General features: G+C 40.6%; 1 protein-coding gene across 1 annotated transcript in view; it reads right to left on the bottom strand.

Moving 5' to 3' along the window:
* Positions 1 to 27,162, bottom strand: part of RET (ret proto-oncogene) — a 252,913-nt gene that overhangs the window by 54,384 nt on the left and 171,367 nt on the right. Inside the window, exons 7-14 of the mRNA XM_066191532.1 lie at positions 26,958 to 27,106; positions 26,074 to 26,127; positions 23,391 to 23,563; positions 21,281 to 21,450; positions 20,751 to 20,838; positions 20,547 to 20,640; positions 20,159 to 20,339; positions 18,910 to 19,235 (exon numbers count right to left, since the gene is read on the bottom strand). Of these exons, the coding sequence (XP_066047629.1) occupies positions 18,910 to 18,955 (46 nt within the window). The 5' untranslated portion in view covers positions 18,956 to 19,235; positions 20,159 to 20,339; positions 20,547 to 20,640; ... (3 more) ...; positions 26,074 to 26,127; positions 26,958 to 27,106. The remainder of the gene's footprint in view (positions 1 to 18,909; positions 19,236 to 20,158; positions 20,340 to 20,546; positions 20,641 to 20,750; positions 20,839 to 21,280; positions 21,451 to 23,390; positions 23,564 to 26,073; positions 26,128 to 26,957; positions 27,107 to 27,162) is intronic.

The raw sequence follows: 27,162 nt of genomic DNA, 5'->3' as shown, positions 1-27,162 counted from the left end.
GCCATAATGCTCAGCTATTTTGGAAAAGGACAATTTTATTTTTATGCCTTTTGTGTAACTTGGGGTTTTGAACGGTTTTATCCTTTCTTACACTCCCCGGGGTTAGTTACTTCTGAGGACAAATGTCCATTGATTAACAATGAAAACACACAGGTTGCAGAGAATTGAATTAAGGGATAGACTACAGAGCACTGAGTCTAACTATCCAGGAATTTGCTTCTCCCTTCTCAATGAAGCTCAAGGAAAACACTCAAAGCCCTGACAGCCTCCAAAGAATTACGTTTCTCATTTCCAGAGTTCAAAATAACACACAGCACGCAAAGGACAGTAGAGTTCCCAATAAACACACCGGGATAGGCGGTTTCACATTTTGGATGCTGGATGCTGCTGGGATGCACTGACTCAGTGGCAGGGGGGCTCTGCAGCCCTGCCCTTGCTGCAGGGCCAATGCTACAATTTCCTGCATAATAAAAAAGTTTCAGCAGCACACAGAAAGGGCAGGCTCCTCTGTGGTACCACCACTACACAGGGAAACTTCTCGCTTCCCTGGGAGCTGGGAAAGGGAGTAAATAGATTTTAAAATCATCTTCTGCTTACCTATTTCACATGGATGGTCTTACCCCTCATGCTGTAATAGATCAGGATGGAATCCATAAAAATAATATTAAGCTAACATGAGCGGGGTGAAGATATGTTAAAGCAAGTTGAAAAAAGAAAAAAAAAAGTCTCTCTCCCACTCTTTACTTCCACCCTTTCTTTGGACTAGCTTTTATTATTTGACCCACATTTTTTAAGGGTCTGTTTTGTTTTCTATACACATGTAACTCCCATTACTGTCAGTGGAAATTATGTATGCACATCAGTAGCAAACCAGACTGCAGGATATTGAGCTCTCTAAGGTATCCATGTCCCTGTTAAAGTCATGATTCAGGAGAAAAGCCAACAAGTATATTTGGAATCCTGCCTTTAAACAAACACCATATTACAACAGGCAAAAGTACTGCCTGATTCTTCCAAATGGAGGCAATACACAAGAGAGAATCCGACTTAAACCAACAAAAGACTGGATTAACAGCATTTACCTTTTTCTACCATTCCCTCAATGTTTCATGTGTCTCATGATGAAATCGATCAGAAATACCTCTTTAGAGAAACAAAAAATAGGATTTTTCACTAACCTTTATACTGAAATAGTTAAAAAATTACAGCAATACTTGAGAATAGCAAACAAGAAGACTGTAATATTTAGTTACTAGAACCAAGAGTACTTTTCCATTCACAGACCACAAAGAGCTTTTACAATATGGGATCTCCATCGCCATAAACTGCAGGAGGAAATAATGGGTAAAGTGCAAGAAATTTGGCCAAGAACTGAAGTGAAAAGGAAACCATTTTTTCCCTCACTCCTCCTCTGACATTTTGTCTTCTGCAGACCGTCAAGCTCTTCTTGACAAGCCAGTGTGTTGCCCTCACAGAAGCCAAAATCCCAGGAGATCACAGAGGTTATTCTCTTTCACATAAAGAATCCTGATAAGAAGATGCTCTGAATGTATCTGACCTCTGACAGGTCTGACTGACCTGTTCATTCAACTTGCCATTATTCTCCCAAGTATGAACAAACCTCCTTTCAGATACCTCCACCAGTTTAGTTCCTCAGGCTTTTATATTCACACCTCTTCAGTGTTTCTCAACTCCTAAGGCTAAGAGTGAAAAACACACATTAGCAGCAGCATATTCATCACTGTGTGCCTTAAAATCAGAGGAAGGCACTTGAATTCCAGCAAGAGCACGTCTTAATTTCACCATTAATCATCTCACTACAACGTTTTCCCTAAACCACACTTGATGTTTTTATTAAGAAATTAAATCTAATCATCAATGCAAGGATATGAACTACAGTCTCTGGGTACAGACACTTGTCCTGCCAGGCTACACACCATGAGACTGTAAAAGCAATCATGCTTTCTAAAACCCTGTATTTCTTCAATGAATTCACTGCTCTCCCTGTGCCAAATGCAATTCTGACAGGGTCTCAAAACCAACACAAAAGGTGAAATGAAACTTAATGAGAGTTTTGTAGCTGAAATTCTACAAAGCTTGATCCTACCCAGAGTTATTTCACTTATGTCACAGGAGGAAAACTCATAATAGACCTTAAGCTCCCTCTGAACACCTCTGTTTGAAAAAACAGACCCATATTAGTAGTGTATTAGCAGTCACAAATGCTAGTCTAGACATTACAGCTACAGCCTCCTTCTTTAATCCTCCCTGGCTCATATATACCTGCAGGCACCAGGTTGTGTTCATCCACATGGTTTTCTTGGCAATTTGGATCTCTCAAGGAACCTGCCCTGAATATTGGTCTAGGAATAACCAGTGCAGTTTTACTTATAAAAGTGATTAATTGAAGACTCTAAGCTGTTACTACCTTGAATAGGAAATAAAATGTCACTCAGCAAGTCATAAATCATGAAAGCTGCCAATAAAAGCACCTGAACCGTACAAGTCAGAATCATGTAAGCCTACTGTCTGGGAAAAAAAGTGCATCCTTGCAACAAAATAATACCAATTGCTTGTTTTATTAAACAGCTATAAACTTTTCAGACAATAGCTGACTTTGTGCAAAATATCCTTCCCTGGTTCATCATGGATAATAAGCTTGTAGAGGCAAACATTCAGGCATTTTTAATTTTTTTTTTAAAGGGTGTGAGTCATAAAGATTGATCCAAGCCCTCTGAAAGTAGCAGCGGCTGTCAATGTTTGGACAAAATTTAAACTCTTTTTGGTGGATGCCTATCTTATCTCTTACTAGTTCATTTATTTATTTACTCCTCCCCATAATAATTTAACATACTGACAGCAAAGAACTGCTTAATTCTCAAGTAACATATTGACTTTGTAAGGAGTAAATGAAACAAACTAGTAATGACAATACAACTATCATAACAAGATTAGTTTTATCAAGCACACTGTCTAATAGCTTGTGAAGAAATACTGTAAAATGAAAGCAGTGTTGCTGGCATGTTGTATTGTCTTCCATAAGGTGTTTGCTAAACAGTGTAGCTATATTGTGATAGTGGCCTTCACTGTAAATCTGTTTCTCTCATCAGTGTTGTTTTCTCTATTTTCCATAAATCTCTTTCGCATGTGGCAGCGTAGGAAGAAAAAGCACTTCAGCAAGGCAACTCCTACTCTCCTTTACAATGATTGTGCAGTAGTATTGAGTATTTGTTTTATTTATGTCTGACAGACTTTCTACAGAAATATATCATGTATGTAGCATGTATAAGATATACTGTATGTAGCACGTTAAAACGTGCATTGATGATTTAACACATCCAAGCTACCATGCTTCCACTTTCTCACAGTGGGAACAGTACACAACAATCACTAACAGAGTCTGCACTACATGGATCTTGCAGTTTTCTAATAAATCAAATGGCCTGGTGAAGAAAGATATCTGAAGTTACATTGTTCTCAGGAAATTAAAAATGCTTCACAGTACATGACACCTATTAAGAGTTGTGAATAAGTATAATCATAGTCTAACAAAACCAATCTACCTCATAATTTTTTACAGTGCTTTTGACTGCCATACCTAAATGCTGCCTAAGTAAATTATTTCTATACTTAAAGATTAAGAGTGGCTGTAACAGAAGAATCTGGTCCTTTTCCCTCCATCTCCAGAGCTCCCCAGAGCACAGGGATGTCTTTAAATCTGTCCTGGACACAGCATTTCCTAAGGTGTTTTAGAACATTTAAAAAGTGGGTTGCTCCTGTTTCCACCCAGTCTTTTCACGGTCCATGTTTCCTCATAGGCAAACAGTCTGATCCAGAATTTTATGCGTTTTTGCTCAAGGTCTGACAAGATGCCTTCTCCAGAAGAACACAGTAAATGAAAAGGTAACGCTCTTGACTTAGCAGGAATGTTTTCTTGATCCCACCCTCCATCTGCAGAAAATAATGTCATTTCTTTGAAGCAGCTAAAGACAGGAGCAACAATCTGGCTGTCAACCACAACAGCAAGATTTTACCTAGCAGAAGCAACCCCAGGTGACGAATGGGAAGCACGGATGGTACTGCCATGTGAAGAGAGCCAGACACAGCTTGTTTCTGCAAAAGTAACTCCGAAATATCCTTCTATGGCTTGTTACTACATCAGGTTTTTCTTGTTCCCTTGCTGCAGCTGCCTTTAACCAGAAAATTTTAAAAAAAGCAAACACAGGTGTTTACCCAAGGATCAATCCACCTGCTGTTCCCCTGCTCCACCTGGCCCTGTCGCTCAGTACCTGGCCCAGCCGTGCAGCTGGGATGACTCATCTCTGCACGAGAACATTTTTAACTGATCTATTTTCAGGGGGTTGATGCTGCAAAAGGAGAGGGAAGGATAAAGACCTTTCTTTAGTACCACATCATTTATCTACTTTGCATCACGCTTTTACCTCTTCTGGAACAGCAAAAGCACAGTGGCTGAAACCTCCAGGCTTCTGAATGCCAGGCTAATGTGCAATTCACCCCCCTGTAATGAAAGGCATCATAATTCACGGGCATCTGCATCATCCTCCCCCAGATAACAATTTACTGAAGCAGCAAAAAGGAAGGGCCTTTCCAAGTTTGTTGCAAAATTTCAGATCCGTACTTGAATGGAGTTGATGGATTTCCAGAAGCAAGAGTGGAGTGCTCTGCTTTGAATTAGCCATTATCTTTTACATCCCTCCATGTTTCCTGTCATCACAAAAGAAGATGAGTTACCCTTTAACTTACTGCAGAATAATCTCTGACTACCAGCAAAGGGGTAGTTAATGCTATTGGCAAGGATGATTTAGGAGACAATTTCAAAGTTCAGCTAACTATAAAAACAGAAGTCATACTGAAACAGCCTCATTCATTCTGCATACCGAGTGTGAGGGAAGCAGGGCTTAATACCACAAGTGCTGGGAGATGTGACAGTGTGATGCAGAACGGCAGTTTCTCACCTTCTCCCCTGACAAATGCATCCAGCTTTGCTGACAGGAATTGGTGTTCATCAGCCACTGCTAAAATATAATATATTAAGTATGACATCAGTGCCCAGACCAGATCTGAGAGTGTATGAAGAGGAAATCCTTACCTTACAGATCCAGCAGAATAACCCTGACTTTACAACTTCCATATTTAAAAAAAACAAGTTACCTAACAGCTGCAGACAGGATATATTCTGACAAAGGCTTGATTCTAAACTTAGTTTTAAGCATATTTTTAAGCCTCCTATAATGAAAATGTCCATTGTTTCAGAAAGCTACAAGTCCCTTTCTATGCCTTAAGAATAGCAGCAAATGCCCTCAAGCTATTTGACAGTCAGAAGCTTTTTTGCTTTGACTTTTTTCTTCAGCTTGTTATTTTTACATACATACATATACATATGTATAACTGAATTTTTTCCACAAAAAAATGAAACCCCTCTCAAAAAAATTTAAAAAAAGAAAAAAAAAACAAAAAAAAGAAAGGAAAGGAGAAGTTGTGTATTCAGAATTCAAAATTGTTAACCAAAAATTTTGTTATGGAAGGTTGTCACAAGAGGGGTTCCCAGCATTTTGTATCGCGGTATGTCTCTCAATCCTCATTCCCTTCTTATGACCAAATATATGCTGATCAACAAGGCTTTAATTGCAAGCACTACTGGAACAGTTGTTTAATAAGGCATCTCAGATCTTTACCATGGCTGAAAGTCCATGAGAAACTCACAGTTCAAGAACTAGTGATCAAAAGGTAACACATTTTCCCATGGATATTCAGCTGCCAGAGGCACAATACATAAACACTGACATTGAGACAAAGACCAGCACCATCTGTCAATCAAGTGCTGAAGGAAACCATAGTTCGAGAAGCACCACTCCAGAAAGAATAAACCCAAATAAACTTGTGTATATTTATCTGTGTACTTGACGGCAAGTAGACTCTTAATTTCATAATGAGAAACACAGACTCCTGAAAATGCAAAGTGCCTTAAATGCACTTGATTCTCCATCAGCATTTGCAAAATAACAGGAACATTATTTAGGGAGATAAAATCAGCAAAACAGTCCATGTGGCTTATTTAATTTACAGGGTACTCATTTTATGTCAGTCTGCAACTTCACACCTCATATACCACCATACAACATCTTGCTATAAAAAACCCCCATGGATACTTTAAACAGGGAGCCCATGCAAAATTTCTGTGTGATAGTCCTCTGGAAGGATTGCTAGGTAATTTTTGACTAGGGCTTGAAGACCCTGTTAAATATTGACCTAACTCTGGCAGAGATCATCATGTCCATCACTAGCCATTCGATCCCACAACAATCCAAAATCTTTTACCCAGACAGCTCTACAAAAACATCAGCAGGGAGAAAGCTGCCAATGACCATATTTAAATGACTTCAGTGTTAATGCCTCACTGATAAACGGAACAAACCCTCACTCCTACAGTTTTTCTTCCAACGTGATTTGCAAACTCTGGAAGTTGTCACCAGACTTCTTTTTCATAACCTGATGTTGGGAAAAGTCACCATGGCAAAAGGAATAGAAACTAACTCCCACTGTGCTCTCCGAGAGCAAGTATAGCATCTCTAAAAGAAAAAACCCACCCCACTATTAATACTAATGACAACTACATTCTCGTTTTAATTATTTTACAGTCCACAGGTTACCTGAAATCTAGGTGAGAAATCCATCTTCATTAAGTAATGCTAGAAAAAACGATGACCCCATTAAACATACAAACAAGCCATTATCTGAAAATCTTGCCCATTCTGCTTTTGACAGTACTTTTGCATTGACAGTTTCCTGGTTTTTCCTAAGCTTCAGTCTGTTTTCCCTCACCCAGTAAAACTGGTGTAAGGAACAGAAAAGAAACAAGCATTTTAACACCCACTTTGTTGAAATTTCCCCAGGCAAGTAAAACAGGTACAGAAACCGGAATGTAGCAGCTGAATTATAATTTCATTGTGGGTTTTTACTACTTAAATTTCTTATCTCATTGACAATTGTTTTTAAGCTCATTCTTTCTAAATAGAGTTGTATTTCAGAACTCTGGTCAATCCTAAATCCACGTGGACATTTAACAAAAAAAGACACAGGCAGGCCTTTGCACAAAAGGTTTTGGAGTCGGTACCATTTTGGCAATATACTCCCTGTTCTAGGGGTATATCTACACCCATTATCTGGCAGTATCTAAGGGCAGTCATAATTAAAGTTGTTAGAAAGAGGTGGCTGGTGTGAAAAGGGAAAAATAAGGTTCTGCAGTTTCCTATCTTTTTAATGAATGCAGAAAGAGCTAAGGCTTGATGTTTTCATTCTATTGCAAGACAGCTTGGACTCACAAGCTATTCAAAAGTTAAATGTGGAAAAAAAATCCAAATAAAACATTCCTCCCAGATAAAATCACATGTCTACACAATCACAGATGCTGTGACAGTGTCTGCAGTCTCTATCAAGCCATTTGGAAAGGTAAGCACGCACCCAGTGCAATTTCATTTTCAATGCCAGTTCCACACATTTGTAGGTTTCTGTCCAAATGCCAGAAAAGGTGACAAGGTAACAATTCTGCTTCAAATCAAGACTAGCAAGAATTGAGTTTAGTTCTTGGAAAGGAGGAACGATAGCCTTTCTCTTCTTCAAAGCTATTTCCTCTGTCTTCCTGGCATTCAGAGTGGGGTAATGTCACGCTGGCACGTATAGGGTAAACAAAAATCTTCTAAGAATGCAAAATAGGATAATATTATAGGATTGCACATATTCCCCTGGAGTTTTGTAAAACACCTTATCACCAGCTCCTTTCATGAGACCAGTGCTGCCAACCAAGAGTAAAGTAGCTCATGTCCCAAACCCCATTTTAAATTAAGCATATTTAAACACAAACATTTAAATTGAAAATGTGAAACTATAATTAATGCACCAGAAGATGCTAACTGTGAAACAGAATCAACAGTAGAAAAATACAAGCTGCAGTTCCTCAAAGATCAAAATCTAACAAAGCATGGCATTGATAAAAGGGGGTGTTCTCAGCAGCTGATGTCAAAGACAGATAAATGGTCCTGGCAATCGCAATTTGGGATTCAGGGTGGAAAATATTGACAGTAGAGTTATAATCCCACTGCTAATTTTTTTCATGGTCTCTCTGCTGTCACTGAATTCTCATTTAACAAGAGCTGCCTACCAAATCATAAATCCAGTTTAGCCCTTAAGAAAATGGATCCTCAAATCCTGTGTCTACTTCAACAAACATCATCACCCCAATGCATTTCATTTTTTATCTGAAGAAAACAGCACTCTTTACTTTTGTGGGTGACAAGGTTAGACCATATATATACAGACTTTTTCAAGGCCTTAATTGGAAATGCTCAGTGCCAGTGTAAGGTCCCCAACTCACTGTTTGGGATTTGAGAATGCTGAGCATGGAATTAGAAATTGATTTTTGAGAAGACAAAAACCACCATATATCAAATATATCCCTGGGGATATTCTGAAAACCAGAAAGTCCAGAAGCTCATCTTGACATCAAAGGCATCTAACTCCTGTCTATTCAGCTGTTGATGATTAACAATGTAAGTATTTTGATACGAACGCTCAAGTCGCATTAGCTGCAGACTAAGTTATCATGATCTCATAAGGAGCCCTGACTGACCAAGCACCAGACATTAGCTTCAGCAGACATACAAAGGCTGCATTTGTCCTGTTTTTAACACCCCAAGCACAAAACTGTAAGAAGATGAAGTCAAAAGTTTCCAAGAGGTCACCTAACTCAGCCAAGGTGGGATTGATTATATATAACCAACATCAATACACTGCTGTCCCACCTGTTCTTAAGATACTCCCAATTAACAGAAACTCCACAATGGCTGCAGACAACAGACCCTTGTGGCTCCCTGCTGCCAAAATGTTTCCCTTACATCACTTCCTATGTCCCAAGTGTTTGTTTCCACCATTACTCAATTTCCACCAGTACATCCACCTTTGTAATACTTCTGCTTCAACTGAAAAATTTGAACTCTGTGCTTTCTCAGTTGTCTTTGTGAATAAATATTGCCACTCATTTCTATCTTTAGTCAAAAACAGCATTTCCTAAATTTCTTGTTATTATCCTTTGCATTTCAAGAAGTATGAAGACCAAAATGCATCATTCAAAAGTGGATACTGCCAGGCATCATCAGGAAATAAACTACTGTATCAGGTATGACTCTGTGTAGTAATTCTTACATTATCTTACATACCATTACCAAGGTTTACCAGGGAAAGGAGAAAAAAAGTCTTTTGTTATAAGGACTCTTTAGCAACAGAACATTTTATAACATAAATAAAAGTCCTTGCTACCAGTCTTATTCCACTGACAAATGTAACAACAATATTCAATTTAAACTGAGTTTTTGATGACCAATCTAAGTATTTAAATAATGTACATTTCCTTTTTTGTCTCCTGGAAGTTGTGCTGTGGACAAACAAATTCGGAAAGGCCAAAGGAGAGACTTGTACAGATTCATTCCCTTTGCTTTCTAATTGCCAGGTATTAGGGATGGCTTTGCCATGATGCCAAAATGGCCTCTGCAAAGACAGAGGACAAAATTCTTCCAATAAACTAAAAGATTGACACCGAACTGCACGATGCCAGGAAAACAAGGATCTAAGAAATTTTTGGAAAAAATATAAAAACACAAATAAAAATAGCCTACGGCAGCTAGATTAAAAAAAAAAAAAAAAAAAGGTGGAGGAGCAGCATCAAAAAGATAAGTAAAACCTTGGGCTTTCTATTATTGCCTATTTTATTTAGACATTTACTGCCCTAAACCTATGGTCCAACTTTCATTTGAAATTTTATTAGACTAGGATCTAAGAAAACAAATAGTTAAAAAAGACCCTTTTACCAACAACAGGCTCACTTAAATGCCTTAGTAAGCAAAAAATAATTTTATATATGTTTCTGGTTTTCACAGAGCTTTTAAGGGTGATCTATCACAGTCTCTTAAGATGATCCTGTTTGTTGTTAAATCCACAGAAACTAAGTTTTAAAGGCTTGGGTTTTATCTCCTTTTTTAAAATAAAAAAAAAAATCTGGAAAATACGCATTATAAACTCTCTCACTAGCCCAAAAATCCTCAGCAAAGCAATTTAAGGCAACTTTTCTAATCTTCACAAAGGCAAAAGTTTACCAAAGCAATAAAATTGTTTAAAATGCCTTCTAATCTAGAACATGTCAACAATGCTGAATTGAAATGTGCAATAAAATTTATATTACAACCATATTGTTTCCCCTTCATTACTTTAAACGGTGTATGTTCAAACCCAAAATCTAAACACTCCCATTGCTTTTTTTTTTGTTTCATAATAGCAATTGGGATGAGCCATTTTGCTGAAATCATCTTTCTCAGTCCTTTTCGCTTCATTGGCATCCACAAGCTCAGCTAGAGAAACCTCTACCCAGAATTGCCAAAAAGCAGTAAGAGAAAATCATCAGTTTAAAATATTTGTTTCTGTATTTCTCTCCAAAGACACTGAGAATATCAAAATACAAATGGGGCACCCAATACCTAACACACTTCAAAGGTAGCAAAGCAAACGAATGCAGCACCAGAAACCATTGCCAAATGTATCTACAGCCCAGGGAAACAACAGTCCTACAGAAAGGCTTAAGGGCATCTCCCCCGGTCTTACTGAGGAAAGTCAGACTATGAAGGCGACTCATTAAAACTATCCAGGCTAAAGGGTCACTCTTGCTGTATATACACACAGAGATCTTCACTTATGCTGCCAGTGAGAAGTATCTCAGATGTGTCCCAGCCTGGCCATATTCACCAAGTGGTCAGGAACATTGTACCTAAACCCCAGGCCACAAGGGAGGACAAGGGCATCCAAACCAGCTGTAAACAAACCAGCCCTGACATTGCAACCCAAGGCAATACAGAGTTCTGTGCAAGCCAACCTCACCTACATTCCTGAGGAATAACACGTGCAGCTGTTTCCAAACTCGATGAATCTTTGTATTCTCCACGCAGCAAAAGATTTTGAGACGTTATTTTGACTTTCGGTGTGTTGGTCCCACAACAGGAAATCCTGCACCTCAGCGCCATTTCCATGGTTAGACAGCACACACCAGGAAAGGGGAACTTGACATCAAATGGGAGCAAAGAGAAATCCGGCACCTGAATGTACTGCCAGAGAGTTTTACTGCCCACTGTTTTTGGGAACAGTGCAATTTTTTACGGGGCTGTGATGCAGCAGACCCAGTCTAAAATGCTTTGCTGATATGGAATAAAACTAAGAATATGCCTAAGTACTTCAGAGATGTGAAAAGCCTCCACTCAAGTGTTTTACAAAATTATGACTTCTCACTGCAGGTGCCAAAGCCGCACTCTGTTAATAATCAGTGTTGGATATTTTCTCCAAAGGTTCTGTCAGAACTTCCCAGTCATCACAGTGCAATTTCACATGGCAGCCAATGCCCTCTACCCAAAACCACTCTCCTCCACTGCTCCCAATTTTAATTTTTGCGGTTGTTTCCCTCTGGAAAATCAACTTCTTTTCCTATTAAAATAACAACTTTAAGCCTTTTCTTGATGAGAATTCTTTGGATTCTTTCCTTTCCCCTCGCTGTTATTCAGATTTCATGAACAGCACACTTTTGACTTACAGTCTTGCATACCACAATCTGGCAATATAAACGTGTTCATATAATTTCCTAGTGTCTGCTTTTATGCAGTGTAAAAGAAAGCCTGATTGCTGCCCTAGAGTACATACACATTTCAAACCCTCTGGTCTTCTGAGACGACTGACTGCCACAAACATATGTATTAACCATTCTATAATGGGTATTCCCATCCAAATAGACATAATTAATGTAATTTTTTTTAATCAGCTTTTTAAAGTTATAGACTGTTATGGGCTAAATTTCAGTAAACAATAGCTTTTCTTTGACTATATGTTACATTTTATTTGCATTAATCCAAATTATTACTCCCCTTCTTGACCAAACAGCAGGAACACTGGAGGTCAGTGCTTTCCTCCCAAATGCACAGCAGCAACACACAGAGCTACTTTTACCATGAGAGTAAGATTTAAGCAACACAGTGGCAGGGGGTGGAAAGAGAACCTAGAGAATCAAATCCATTCTCAACATCTTGTGAACCACTGATATTTTTTACATCTTCTTTTTACTTCTCTTCGCACAGAAACACTTGTCAGTGTCTACTTTAAGATTATAGGGTATGGAAGGGTGCCTCATCAAAAAAGATAAAAAATCTCCAGAAGCCAACCAGTGTAGAAGTGTCACCTCTTAAGGGAGTCAAAGGAAGCTGCTCTAGACCATCCTTGTCATAGTACAGCTAGGACCAGCTCTTTGTGCAGGAGTGGTAAAGAACTACCCACAATAACACTTGTACTCTTCCCAAATCCAGAGAAACCATTATTTGTATCTTTAAGCCACTGGGAGATTTAAGTCTCATCTCCAAGACACCTTCAGAATGTAACTGACAGGACCACAGGATGCCTGCTCTAATTCAGTGGCAAGTCTAGCTTTTAAGGGGCTTCAGAGAAATATGAAATTTGGGTCTACTCATGTCAATATGAGTCTTTCCATTTCGCAAGTGAAAAGAACAGATAATGGAATTGTCCATATCAGAAAACTTGGTGCTTCTGAATTAGGAGAAAAAGCTAGATTTAATTTTATTATCTGAGATTGAAATTTGTCTCACTTAGAAAAAAGCCATAATGGACACTAAAGAAAAAAAAAGAACACCAAAAAAAAAAAAAAAAAAAAAAAAAAAAAACCCAAAAAAAAAACCCCAACCAAAAAAAAAACAAACTACCAACCAAAACGCAACCACCCATTACAGCAACACAAGCAACTTTGTTATATCAGTTAAATATATTGTTTAATTAGTTTTCTAAATGCATACACTGAAAAGCCATTAGATAGCCATTAGGAGTAATATATCCATTTTCTTTTTACAATCACCTGATTTACAATCAGCCAAATTTCTAAACTAATTCAGTCAAACAACATTTCTGGCACTATTACCCCAGCAAAGTTTCCAATTCCCTTTTTTGACTGCGATCACTGTAATTTTCCCTTAGGCTCTAAAGCACTGATGATCATCTTGGTTTCAGCAGATTTACAGAGCATCTCTTAGGATAAAATGTTCCTACTATGTTTATGGTCTCATTTCAAGATCCAGAAATCTGAAACGATTTAGCCATTTTTATGAGGTAACCTTTAAAAAAACCAGCTTTGTGTTCTCCTTATGTGGGGAAAAAAGAGATTGCTTTAGATAATTTTTTTTAAAAATCCTGAGCTTCCAAAGGAGCAAAATAAATCTGGTTATTCACACCTCAGCTGACTTACTGTTTTGTTAACGAAAACTTTCTTAATAACTTTATTAACTAGCAACATATCTACATAAACACTTATCAAAAGGCTCATAATAACTTTGCCAAAACATTGTGGAATATCTCGGCATATCTCACCAATAAAAGAAAAAAACCACATTGTAAAAATAAAGCCTTTGAATAGATTTCATTCTACAGCTTCTCCAATGCTGTTTTTCATTGATGCATTATCACTCTAGAGATTCTGTAATATTTCCCATTGTGTTCTCCCTACTTTGCATCCGCTCCAGTATAGCCCAGTTTGAAACTGTGTCAATCAACAATGCACATAATATTCTAAGGATAAAGTCATTGACGGCGGTAGTTTACAGAAAACTGAGAGAAGAGTGTGAGAAAACAAGCAAATGTGTAGCACAGCTGTCAACTGAATTTGAATCCTGATCTAACCAAACTAAAATGCAAACCTCAAATCTGTCCTTCTCCCACAGTAATTGCTGTTATTTATCCTTGCAATGCTTCGGTTACTCGCTTTCCAAAATATAAGACAGTTACAAAGAAAGAAAAATCATCTGGACAACAAAAAATTCCAAAGTCTCTTTAGAACATTTTGGTGAATTTTTAAGCTTTGCTTCTGCCAAACCAAACAAAAGTAGAAAGAAAGAGCTAAGAACAGACCGCAGCATGAACGTGCCTCAATCCTGGAAGAAAATGTTCTCAACATCCACCCTGCTCCTATAGGGAACCACCACCTCTGTTCAGGTAAGTTTTGCCATGTTCCTGATACAAATACCCACACTCAATAAGCACTGCCAGGCAATTTTTTACATTTCAAAACCAAGAGATAATTGCAGTCCATCACCAGCTGGCACCACTTATGGCTCTGCCAGAAAGCTGAAGGATGCCAATGTCTGAACAAAGCAAACCCTCTCCTCACCGCAGACAGGCTCTAAATGACCTTTACACAACAAGGCTCTCCAGAAAACACCAAGCTTCTACAGTATGGATTTCTTCCAACCCATGGCATATTTGTGTTTGCTAGGTTGCTTTATGGGAGAGAAAGCAGCCTGCAGGAGTAGGACCAGCAGTGCTAAGCCAAGAATGGAAGTACAGCAACAAGTGAACAAATCCTTTCCCTCCTGCCAGGGGCCAAACTAGGGGAAAGGGAAACGAAAATTAACAAAATACATGTGTTTTCACCAGCTGTGTCTGTCATTTCAGCAAAAGAAACCAAAAATGGAAGAGACTATGAGATGACATACAGATGGAGAACTGATGGTGGGCATGCTACCGAATATGCATCTTGCATTCAGGTGCTGAACCCACACTGTGTACAGAGTGACTGCTGATGTTAATGCTATGAGAAACCTTGTCTGTTAATCAAAGACTAACAAAAGAGCTTTAAGGATTAAAATGCTGGCTTTTTGCTATCTTTGCATTCATTTCCTTTATACTGTCTCTATGATAGTAACAAAACCCTTGAATGATGCCAAAGACCAAGACTCCAACTAACTGACTGGCAGAAATAATCAAGCCAATAGTACATATTGCCCTGAGTGACACCTTGAGAAGGCAGCATGCAACAATGAGAAGGGAGCTAAATACAACATAAATATGGAGCCAATTAGCATGAATTAAAAAAACCCAACACAGGAAATTACTTTTTATGAGAGGGAAAATGGTGCAGGAGGTGAACCTCACTGCAAAATTTCATTTGTGAAGAAACTGGAAGGTGAAGGACCTGACAATGGGAGTAAAATGAGGGGAGACACGAAGCAACAGAGGGCCCAGTTTCCTTCCCTGGTAGGAGCACTGGGATGAACCCCGGTGAGTGCTGTACGAGTGAAGCAGCAGTTTCATAGTCCAATGCAGACAGCAGCAGGTGACCAGAGAGAAGACAAGTGCCAGCTGGGGAACAGCCAGAAGGTAAGGTGATGAACCTCTGGGCTGAGAAAAACAACAAAGTAGGAAGGAACCAGAGTGTTGTGATTAATACTCTTTTTTCCTACCAAAAAGAGCAGCAAGGTTTGAAATTCCCACATAACTCTTTGAGCCTTCCTGATTAAGACACGTAAGATCTAATGAAGTGCCCCTCATGGTCCTCCACAGACTCCCTTTGCCCACAGTCAGGGTTATAATAAAACAGAAGAATTTTTAGTTTACAATGTAAAATCCTGATCATGTATTGTCTGACCAGATAACCGCTTAAAAAAACCAAACAAAACAGGCACACAAATTATGTCCATCTTAGCCAGTTCCTGACTCAAAGTCAACACTCTGTGCTCCATTTGATCTGATCAGCACTGGTTTGACTCAAAGGTGTGAGTGCACAGAAGATCTTTTATTTGGCAGAATCACATAAGTATTCTTTTCCTAGAGAAAGTACCTATTTTCTTTCATGAAATACAAATATTATGTGAAATAACCAAACTTAGGGGAGAAGAATGTCAATATTTGCAGTTGGTTTCTGAAGTTGGTCTGTCCTTGATCTGGACATGAGTTGAGCCTGGACTTGCCATAAATTGTAACCAGTCAAAACATTAGCAGCAATGCTAGCAACAGGGAAATGCACTGCAAGAATCGATCCCAAACAGTCCATAAACGAGTATCAGAACTAGTACATTCATCAATAGTTTTATACCAGTCAATAAAATTGAAAAATATGTTCATAATAATAATAATAATAATCTGCATTCAAGAGCACATTATTGAAGTAGGATCCCTATTATTTCCATGAGCAGGTTTCCCTTCCAATTTTACAAAATTTGCAAAGTGTAATGCTTACAAACTGTGTTTTATTCACTGAGAAAAAGTTATCTCATCAAAAGTATTCCCTTTAATAACAAAAATTACTCTCCAGACAAGGCAATCCTACCACGTCTTTCCCACTGGCACTCTTTTCTACATTTAAGTGAACAAGGTCCCCCTCTGATATCAGTGAGCTTTCAGAATCAAAACTCCAGCACCAAACAGCCAGGCAGCGTGATATGCAAGCAAACACCCTGAAGTCCTACAACTGACAAGATGTAAAACTTTTGAAAAAGACATGCACGCTCCATAATAAAACCCTGCATTTCTTTTAAATGGTAAAAGAGACAGAAGCCTTAATTTGGGAAGAAACATTCCTTTTAGTTTTGCTATTTCTAGGCTACTGCATGTTAAGAACAGTGCCTGCAGAAGACTCACACGTTGCCTGTGGTGCAAAAGCGCCAAAGCTGTGTCTTTCTGTTTCGGAACAAATGGTCCAGTGCGCTCTGTGAAGCCCACCAACACAAACTAATCAAATCTAATCCTTTCAACTAACAGCGTGCTCACCAGATTGATTGCACCAGCTCACTCAGTAAAACGCCTTTGGGTTTGCTGTGAGCACATGTTTTATGAAGCACAGCAGTTTTCAGCTTTCCAAAACTTCACGTTTAGATAAACCAAAGATGTACCAATAGCAACTGAGTGCAAGGGTATCCCTGCAGGTTAACTTCTAGGGGGAATCCTCTATGATGAGGTGCTGCCCAGCTGAAAGAGACTCCTTCACAACACCCGGCAAGAGCATGACAGTTACCACTGAAGAATCCCTGGCTTTCCCCTAGGATGGAGCCCACTGAAGCTCCACTGCGTTCCCCACCAGGAGAATGCATCATCACTCCTAAGACAGATGTGTTTCTAAACTGTAACACTATGCACGCAGAGGTTTTGCTAGTACCACAAAGACATAACACTTCATCTTGCTCCGGTCATAAACTCAGCTCTTACTCCGTATGAGCTATTTAGCGTTACACACCTAAACAATGTGAAGCAGTGCTCTCTACCAACACCCATAGAACACTGCTAATACACTAGACTTCCTGAAGTAACTATGAATACAACTACCCTAAAGCGTGGGCACAAATGTATACAACTTTTCTTCCCCGTAGTTTTAGTAGAAACTAAGAGGAACTAAGTATTAAGCATCAGTAGTCAAAGCTGAGAGCATGAGCAAAATATTTACAATTTTAAGTATAAGCAAGCAGTATACAAAAAAAAAAATCTACTTTGCAGCCTACTCAAATAAATTAGCTCCTATAATGTTCCTCCAAACTACGGTCAGATCCAAAAGTTAACAATTTATGGCTACATTTAATAATAAAAAGTCTTTGAAACTATTTCCAACTGCTGAGGTCTGATATTTAGAAAGGTTTAGAAGACTGTCTTGAGCGGAGAGAACACCTTTCCCATTTGAGAGTTTCAGAATGAAGTTATATAAAGTCATACAACTAAAAGTAAAATCAAATGGTGGTCCAACTGAAAGGGAAACGCTGCAGGGAAAAAAAAAAAAAAAAAAAAAAAGCCATAAGAGAAAGCAGTTCCGGAGTTCCTAACACCAGCTAGTTCAGGACGTGCAATAATCTGGGGTATCACAGCATGAATCAAAGTAAGCTCATCTGTCCAGCTTAAACAGAAACCACTGAAAACCATCTTCAAGCAAATGCATGTGAATCATTTGGGCTAATGAAAACATACCCCTCAAGCTGAAGAACTTACGTAAATTACATTTCTCCTAATTCTGCCAAAAACATTAAAGAAAATGGATTTGCTAAAGATAAAAGCAAAGTAGGCATGATAGATCATCCATTAGCAATACAAGTACGGCTAATTCTTCTTGACAGTGAAATGTCTTGGGATACAACCCACTTTATTTTTTTTTCACTAGATGTGTGTGTTTAGATGCAGTATATCCTACACATTTTATCCCCTTATATCCTAGATTTCACTACCAGCAAGATTTTACAAAATCAGCTCTTAACAATAATGAATTAAGAAGAGAAAAAAATAAGTGCAACTTCAAGTATTTTAGCATACTAAGGAAAAAAATTAAAAATTAAATAGGAGCTTTATAATCTCTGCAAGTACAGAGAGTAGTTTAAAATGGTGCAAATTAATACAGTTAATCTGAATTAATAACAAGAAGGAACAATTCACATACTTATGGGGAATCACAAGGGCAGAATTAATACTGCACTCTACTCACTGTTAGACCAACTAGTGAACTACTAGGCTGGCTCGGGCTTTACTTTTTTTCATAAATGCATTTTTGGTGTGCAAGGTTGCACTGCATTCTCTAGCATACAACTCTGATTTATTCATGCAAACGTCAGAAATCCATCAGCAAACAAAGCCATATGGAAGAAAAAGAGATATAATGGATTTTCTGTTTGCTTTAGAAACTTGACATCTGTGGATAGCATCATCTAAGTTACAATCCAATCACTGTCCATATTCTGGTCATTTTCATTTACCAATCCAAAACGCGTTTTGTCTGATGATACAGAAAGCTCTGGGAGTGGGATAAGTGAGAAGTAATCACGTTCTAAAAACTTAAAATGAGAATATACTTTAATATTTTCCCTTCCACATCATAAATTCCGAGAAAAGCAAACTCACATCTGTTCTAACTTAGCTCTTAAAAAACCAAGAAAACGTATCAGGATTATTTATATCTTGTCTGTATTTGTGGCAGGATTTTCGGAGCCGGAACGAGCCGGTGGTGGCACCTGAGCTCGGCGAAGTTCCCGGGGGGCCGGGCTCGGCGGTACTTACCCCCGCAGAGCAGGAGGGACCCGGCTGTCCGCGCCGCCGAGCGCATCTTCCCCGCGCGGCTGCGGCCCCGCCTCGGCGCTCCGGGCAGCACCGGCCGGGCTGCCGGACGGTCCGCGGGCTCTCAGTCGGGCCGGCCCATGGCCCGGGCCGGCGGCACCGGGCCGGGATGGGACGCACGGAGCCGGGCAGGGACGGGACGGCCCGCGCCGAGATGCTTCTCCGCCGGTCCTTCCTCCCTCGGTCCTCCTGGGTCCGGTGCCGCCCCGCCGCCACCGGCCGGGAAAAAATCGCCTCGTCCCCTCCGCGGTGCCGGCGCCTCTCGGGCTCTGCGGGGAGAAGCGAAGTCACGAGCGAAGCCCTCGCTCCGCCGCGCCCGCCGCCGAACCCCCCGCGCTGCCCGGGCGGCGGCACCGCCCGGCTCCGGCCAGCCCCCGGCCCCTCCTCCGCGGCCGCCGGGCCGCTCTGCCCGGGCCGCCCCGCCCCGCCCGCGGAGCCGCCGCCGAGGGGGCGCAGCGGCGGCCCCGCCCCGCGCATCCCCGCGGGCAAGGTGCGGGGCCGGGCGGCGGCGGCGGCACCGCGGGGTCCCGGCGCGCCCGCCCGCGTCCCCCGGGCCCGCGGGCAGGAGCGGGGCGCGGGCGGGAGGAGCGGGAGGCGGCGGCTTGGGGGGAGGAAGACCGGCGAGCCGCGCAAACACACCAGGTGCGAAACAAAGCGGGGACAGGCGCTGCGGCACCAGGATGTACCCGAGTGGCCGCCTTCTCCGCCAGCCGAAACACATTAAACGTGTTGAATAATTAATCCTTGGGAGAGGAGACAATTTTTGCTTGATGGTAGGAGGATGCTGTAAAAGATGTGCGCTACCTGGCAGGCAACCAAAGTAACCCGGAACGCACGCGTCCCGCTGAGCGGCGAAACGCCACTTTTAAACCGCAAGCGGGAGGGGAGGGGGGAGGGTGGGAAATCTAAGCGAGCCGAAGCAGAAATACGCTTTAACTGGTCGGGCTCGCCGAGAGAACCACTCCGAAAAAGCCGCCGCTCACAAACACCGCCCAGAGCCCCTGGTGCGCCGCTGCCTCCGCCCGGCGGCCCCGCCGCAGCGCCGGCCCGCCCTCGCCCTGCCCCGGCTGCCGCAGCCGCACCGGACCCGCGGGAAGCCCCGGGACAGCGCGGGCACAGCCCCCCGGCACCCGCGGGCACCGCGCCCGCGCAGGCTCCGGAGGGGCCACAGCCACTGCCGGCTGGAACAAACCCTGCCCCTCTGCCAGCGCCTCTCCGGTCAGGGCATCTTCAACCTGCCGAGGAGATACTTCCTACTCCTCTCCCGAAAGCTGATGCTGCTTCCACACAGCCGCGCTGCTCCAGAGATCTGGTCGTCAGGATTCAGACGCAGATCAGCAGCTACAGCGTTCGGCTTCCCCAGCCTTCACGTTCTGAAACGCCCAAGCAAGGTCAAGTAGGCACACAGACTGGATTGATACTCAGTGCAGTTGCATCTAGCAAGAACTGGTATAGATTATTTAAATAGAAGTCGAATAGAAATTCTCTCTCTAGATTAGTAAGGACTCTGCTTACAATACCCAGCACTATAAGAGGCAAAGTACGAGAAATTACCCTATAGGAATGGTAAAAGAACTAACCTATTTTAACTTTTCTGTTAGATCTTAATCAACTTGGATCTTCTTCCCATGGTCTTCATAAGGCTTGGGAAAACAATAAGCCAAGTCGAAGCAACTAGAAGGGTAATAATGAATTTGAGATGAGCAATAATGACCACCATTAATTAGTTGCTTTTGAAGCTGCCTGTCAGATAGTATAAATTAAACTTTTGAATACTTACTCACATGTCAAGTGTTTGTGGGGCTTTCGCAAGTGCCTGAAAGGGGGAACTGAGAAGGATACTTTGGAAGTCTCCGTGAACCAAAGGAAAGTCTATAGCAAAGAAAGCAACACATAAAACATTAACATTAAATCAATGCTTTGTGGAGAAATGTCTTACGTTAAGCTAAGCTTTATCTTAAATCATATTTAAAAGCTCGTGCAGTATACAAATCAATATTGATGCCATCTAAAATACACCACCATCATCTGCACTGATAAATGCCAGTTTTCATCCAGGACAAAGTGACTTCTTGGAAGAATTTCAAGGACTTACAATCTCTTCTGGCATCTCAGCAACTGAAGCCAAAGCTGTACTCTTCTGCCAGCTTCAGGCTCTGCTCCAGCACACTAAAACTGGTTTTAGATGCCATCATGTTCGTCATACAAGGAACAGAAGTAAGGTCACCAGAATAATTTTTTCATTTGATTTCCAGGCTTTTAAGCTAAGCAGTTTTATGTGTTTTCTGAGGATTGTAGCTTACACACAACACACCTGGAAAAAACTGGCAACTTGGATGAAAATAGGACTAAATACAGGTGTCTTCTGTGTTCCAGCTACTGTGATCATGTCTTTCAAGTTAGTGTAGTCAACATTCTTCCTGGAGCTGTTGTCCTTTGTGGCCAGCAATATTGAGGAAACATAGTTCATCCAGGAAACATAGCCTACCATACGGAAGACAAAAATAATGTAACTGCAGCATCTCTCAAACCCTCCAAAAGCCTATCAAAATGGAAGCATTTTAAATTTTCCACTTGAAATTCAAACTTCAGGAGAAAAAACTTAAACCCTTCCTGCCCAGCCTGGTTTTCCCATCCCTGAAGAGGCCCAACACAGGCTGTGAACCATCTGCCCTTGAGTTTACATGAGCAGTACAAGCCTATAGCAACCATCTCCTTCCAACAGCTAACTTCTGCTCCACTATGCATAAAATACACATTCACGTCATTCACTTGGTCTCTTTGTCTGAAGGCCTTTTGAAAACTGAATGAAAATCAGTGCTTGTAAATGGGAAATAAAAAAGTGAGGTGTCCTTAATTTCCCAGACAAGCTCAATCTTTACAGTGACATCTCCCATCACTCTCCTTGCAGAAATACTTTGGAAGTAAATCAACACGTTCCTGCAGGCTAGTGCAGTTGTGAGGCTATGGCTCATACTCCTCTTTTTTTTTTCCCCCTGCTTTGACTCATCTATTTGGCACAGCAGGCTGAGCTATTAAATTATTGTAGGTTTTTCTTTTATAAAGGCACCCTGAGATGTCTCGATACAATAATACTTCCTGAAACTGATGCTAATTGATAACTGTTTCTTGGTTTCATCAGAAGTCTTAGGTCATGTTCATTTAGCATCAGGGCAGGACACTGGAGGACTGTTCCACCTTTCCATGTTCTCCAAACACTTGTACATGGACACTGAAATACTTTCAGGCAAAACTCCTCCCAGAATATTGTGTTTAAAATCCAATTCTTTATCATTTCAGGATGTAAATACTTTTTCACCCCATGCTATGAGGTTGGTTACTGTAGAAACTCAGTCTGAGGTTGATCATGTAGAAGAAAAACTATTTTAAAATTACAAAAAGTGGTTATTAACACTCAACCCTACTTTGTGACCAAACTGTCAAGTCTTTCGGAGTTACAGCTAGGGGGGCACTGAACAGATACTCTTCCTGTGTTACATCTAATAGTAAGAGGACAGATCAAAATTTTGATCCTGACAGTGACGAAGAATTTATCTACATGTCATATTTAATTAAAGTTCTTATAGACATGTTTTCCCACAATCCCTGGGCTTTATTTTCCCATCCTTCTGTCAATTTCTTTCTTTTCCACTTGTTAGATACAGCTAACATATAAACTGCACGGCATCCACATTATCTATTTCGTTTTTGTCCATTTGAGAGCACTGAAAGAGCTAAAAGCAGTGTGTTTTCCAAAAATAGTCATCCAAAAGTGCTATGAATTGGTCAGAAACACTGACTACCATGAATAAGCAGCAAACCACTGCTAGAAGATGTCTCAATCTTGGCACCTAGAGAAGGGAACCAAGAAACTGTTTCTGTCAAGTCAGGAGAAAAGAAATCATTCTTGTGGAAAAAGTGCTACAGAGTGTCCTGATAACAAGAAGTTTAAGCAAGAGCTCAGGATTGTCCAAAAGATTTCAAGGCAAAACTAGGATTCTTGTGAAAACAGTGACAAGAGCCTGGTAAAACTGAAGATGCTGTGTGAGGGAAAGCAGAACAGACCATGAGCCTGGACCAGGAAGAGCCAATGTCCTTTGGTGACCTGACAAAGCTATCCCTTCTGGGATCTGACTACACCAGGACTGCCCTCATCTGACCTCACTGCTGCTTCTTGCCAATAAAACTCCAAGTTCCTCCAACGACAGTAGTTTGTGTCACTGTAAGTGTAATATAGAGCCTTTTTGAAAATACATTAATCCACAAAAATTGCCTAATTCCTGGCCATCAGATTGTTTCACTGAAAGCATAAACTTGACTATCAAAACCATCATGAAGTCATAAATCACAGGCTCAGTGTCTGGTGCCATGAGAAGCCAGAACCAAAATTGATCTCTACCCACTGATTTATCTGAAATGTTCACCTGCTTGCCGTCATTGCTGCAGGTTTCCATGAAGTGCAGGATGACTATGCTGGAGTATTCCCATGCAAGGAGGAAACAAATTCTCCCAATATTTGCAAACAACAGGTGCTTTCTTGTTTCAATTCTTTTCAGAATCTCATGTCATCTTGCATCCATCTTGTTACAGTAGCCCTCTAAACTGAGAGAAAATAAAAGCTCAGTTTTCATGTCATTGTTAGAACACTGGATTATCCTGGAAGTACCATGGGTGCACCTAGTATGTCAGAAAAAGGCATCCGGAGTGAGGGTCACTGTGATACACACTGGTGCTCAACTGTTGTACTTTCAGTAATGTGAGTTCCAAAACTCAGTGAAATCCAACGTTATGATTTCTCTACTCTCGTGGACCAGCAGGATTACAGGAGTGTGAGTGAATGAGGATGTAAACCTCTTGCTGTGATGATGAGCACTGCCTCGTTTGAGAGAGCCTGCAACCCTGGTGTGCCTGTAGCAGGGCATCCAGCAGGGCTGTGCCGGCGGCTGTCATTCCACCGCCGCAGGAATATCCCCAGCTAGCATCAGGGACAGCAACAGGGCTGATGACTCATGGTTATCTCATTTGCAGCCACAATCCTTTTTGCCTGGAACCATACTATAACATAAACCCAACAGTTGTAACCCACAGGCACCTTGGCATTGAGGCTCAACATTTATCCCATTACTCAAGAGGCATTAGTTTCCCCGAGGTATTAACAAATATTGGCACGATAAATCTCTTTGCATCAACATGAGCAGTAAAGTTCTTCTGAACTTTGAAGGCTGGATTTTTCTAGCTTTTAAACAAACATTTGGGATCTGCCTGGAAACGTTATGAACACGCACAAGAATATTCACACATCCCCCATCAGAATCTGAATGGTAGGGGGTAGATCTTTTTCCAACAACTAGTTAGAGGAATACATTGAAACTGGCAGCTGATAAATTAAAACCAGCTAACAAAATAGAAAACATCCTTTGTTGACTCTTCTCCAGGTCCATTTCCAGCAGATAATACACTACTATGATCATAACAATAAAAAGATTATTTCCATTCTGGTTTCTTAGAATTTGGTGTGAAATATAACAGCCCACATGAGAGATGTGTAACCTCAATTCCCTACTTGTTCATAAAGTTCATGAAGAACTTTCAGCCTGGGTTATGACCAAGGCAAGCTTCCTGCTCCCTGCCAGCCTGCAGTACCCCTTATAGTGACCTGGAGGAGGTGAATGTGTTGGAGAATGATTCTGTCCAAGGTAGTCAGATTTACCCACTGCAGCTCTTTCTGAAGTTTTTAGGTGACCTTAAAAAATACTCCATTACCAACTTAATTAAAAATAGTAACAGCCAGATAAAGCTGTGATACATCTTAAATGGCCAGTAAGTACTTGTGAAGCTGAACTTTCATTTTATTTTTTTTCATTCCTTATTAGTCTTGGCTGCAGAGAACTGGAAACATAACCACACTGTACCCTAGAGGTTTCAAACCTGAAAAGCAAATGTAGTTTGCAAATGTAGAAAAGACATTTCAAATATCATAATTTTAGAAATAACTAATAAGGTAGAGAAACTAACTCAAAATATATTAATACTTGGGTTTCAATATGGAAAGCAGTTAAATTGGACTGAAAAAGATATATCTTCCTTGAGCAGTATCAAATCTCATACGCTTTAGGTTCAACAACTAAGCTCCAAAATCTTATCAGGTGTAACTTTGCCTCAGTGCTCCTTAGAAGAGGCACAGCCGGCTTTGCATGAGGGAGCCAAGAGAGACTTCCCAGCAGTGCCACTCTTCCTGCCAGTTCCTGCCACCCACAGCAAGGTTCAGTACATGCCATAGTAACAAAAAGAGGCCCTTGGTTGTTTCAAACTTCCACAGGTTCCAAATAGAGGCACTGTAACTAATGTTACTTGTGGGTTAGCCCCAATGCCATCAGGGGAAATGGTGACCTGGGAGTTTTCAGTCCCTAAAACCAGCAGGTCAAATTCTGTCAGGGAAGAGCTGATAAAATCATGACCATTATTCAGTTATTAATTTAAGCATGAAGGCACACCAAAGTTAATGAAGAGAAGATCACATTCAATGGGATAACAATTAATTTTGTCATTATAGGAATTAGTATAAAAATATCAGAATCAGGACTTATAAGGGACTTCACCTCTAAGTTAACCTGTACTGGGTTAAATGATGTACATAATCTGATTTACTTTCAGCACCATATGTTACAAAATCGTAATCACTAGAAACCAGGAAATATGATCCTGGGCTAATTTGAGAGATCTGGATTCACACTGTACTGTAACTTTAAATATATGGTATCATGGCCATAAAAGAAAGCACTCAGATAGTCAGGTCACACATCCTCATTTGCGCCATGGTTTATAGAGGCACGTTTGCCCCTGTATTCCATCGATCTAACAGGATGTGTTTTTCTATTACACATGCACACGGTCTCTACATTTAAAGAGCATTACATTAAAAATGAAATCAAGAGTTTGCCTGTGAGGAAATGTTAGGACCAAGATTGCCCCATGCATTTTTTATTTGCTCACTGATATGCCTTACAAATCTCATTCAGGAACAGCTAGGAATGAGTGTCAGAACCAGTGCTGGAACTTGTAAATTCCTAGGATTCAACCCAAAGACGTAACCTCAAAATAACATACCTGAGACTCATGAAGGACTCTTTGTTTTCCCTGTGCATTGAGTAAGCCCAGAGCCTGGTAAATGCAAGAATATACATTACACATACAAACATTCTGAACAAAGGGGGTGAATTCAGATTGAAAAGGTAAACCTTGTTGATTTTTTGTGTGCCTAATACTATGATACTGTTCTTTAATGTAGGCTTTTCCAGTATGTAATTTCCTAAAACTTTTAAAAATTAAAATTTCAGAATTATACCACATGGAGCCACTCTGAATGCTGCATAAGTTACAACAAGATTTTAAATGTCCGAAAACAACTATTTAAAAGGAAAAGAGTCTGTGGTACTCATTACTATAGGTAGCCCATGACCAAGATGCCAAGCATATTAGTATAACTTGGTTTTCCTAATAAAGCAAAAAACAGAAAACAAGCCGCAAAACAAGAATAACACACAGCTAAAAATTTCCATAATTCATATCTGTTCTTTAACTTTGGAATTTGATCATAACATGAACTTTAAAAGAACTAGAAAGTTCTCAAAATCATCACGGCAAACAAAAAGCAAACTGAAGGATGCTAAGTCTCGGCCATGCCAGTAGGGATTCACCCTGCAGCATGAGGTCCCTGACTCTCTGATATCCTGCATGGTCCTGAGGCTCTGTACAGTGGAGAACACGATGGTCAAACGGACCACTCCGGAGATTTGGCAGAAAGTCTTCACAAACTGCTGAGGGTGCATGTTCCTTTAGTTAGAGGCTTAATGCACAGGCAGATGTGGATTGATTTTTTAAGGAAATGGGAACAACTCCCTCTTCCCTGAGGTCCCTGTTCAACATGCCAGGTCATGACAGCTTTGCAAAGTATACGCTGACACCATTTCTTCCCTAAAAGATACGCTTACCTATATGAAAGTGCAAAATATTCCATCAGGTTTATTTGAGAAGAGACAGGGTCTCTGTCCAGTTACCCATTACGTAGCACAGGGCTCTGACTTCCACTTTCCTTAGTAAAATCAGCAACAGTATGAGATAATAGTAGATGGAGCTCTACCTGTATAAAACATGTATTTAAAAGGTTATAAAAGTAACAGGGTTTTTTTTTTTTTT

Source organism: Chamaea fasciata, unplaced genomic scaffold, assembly GCF_029207755.1.
Source record: "Chamaea fasciata isolate MVZ Bird 193981 ecotype frontalis unplaced genomic scaffold, bChaFas1.0.hap1 SCAF_9, whole genome shotgun sequence".
Lineage (NCBI taxonomy): Eukaryota > Metazoa > Chordata > Aves > Passeriformes > Sylviidae > Chamaea > Chamaea fasciata.
This window is presented reverse-complemented; position numbering and strand designations above follow the sequence as displayed.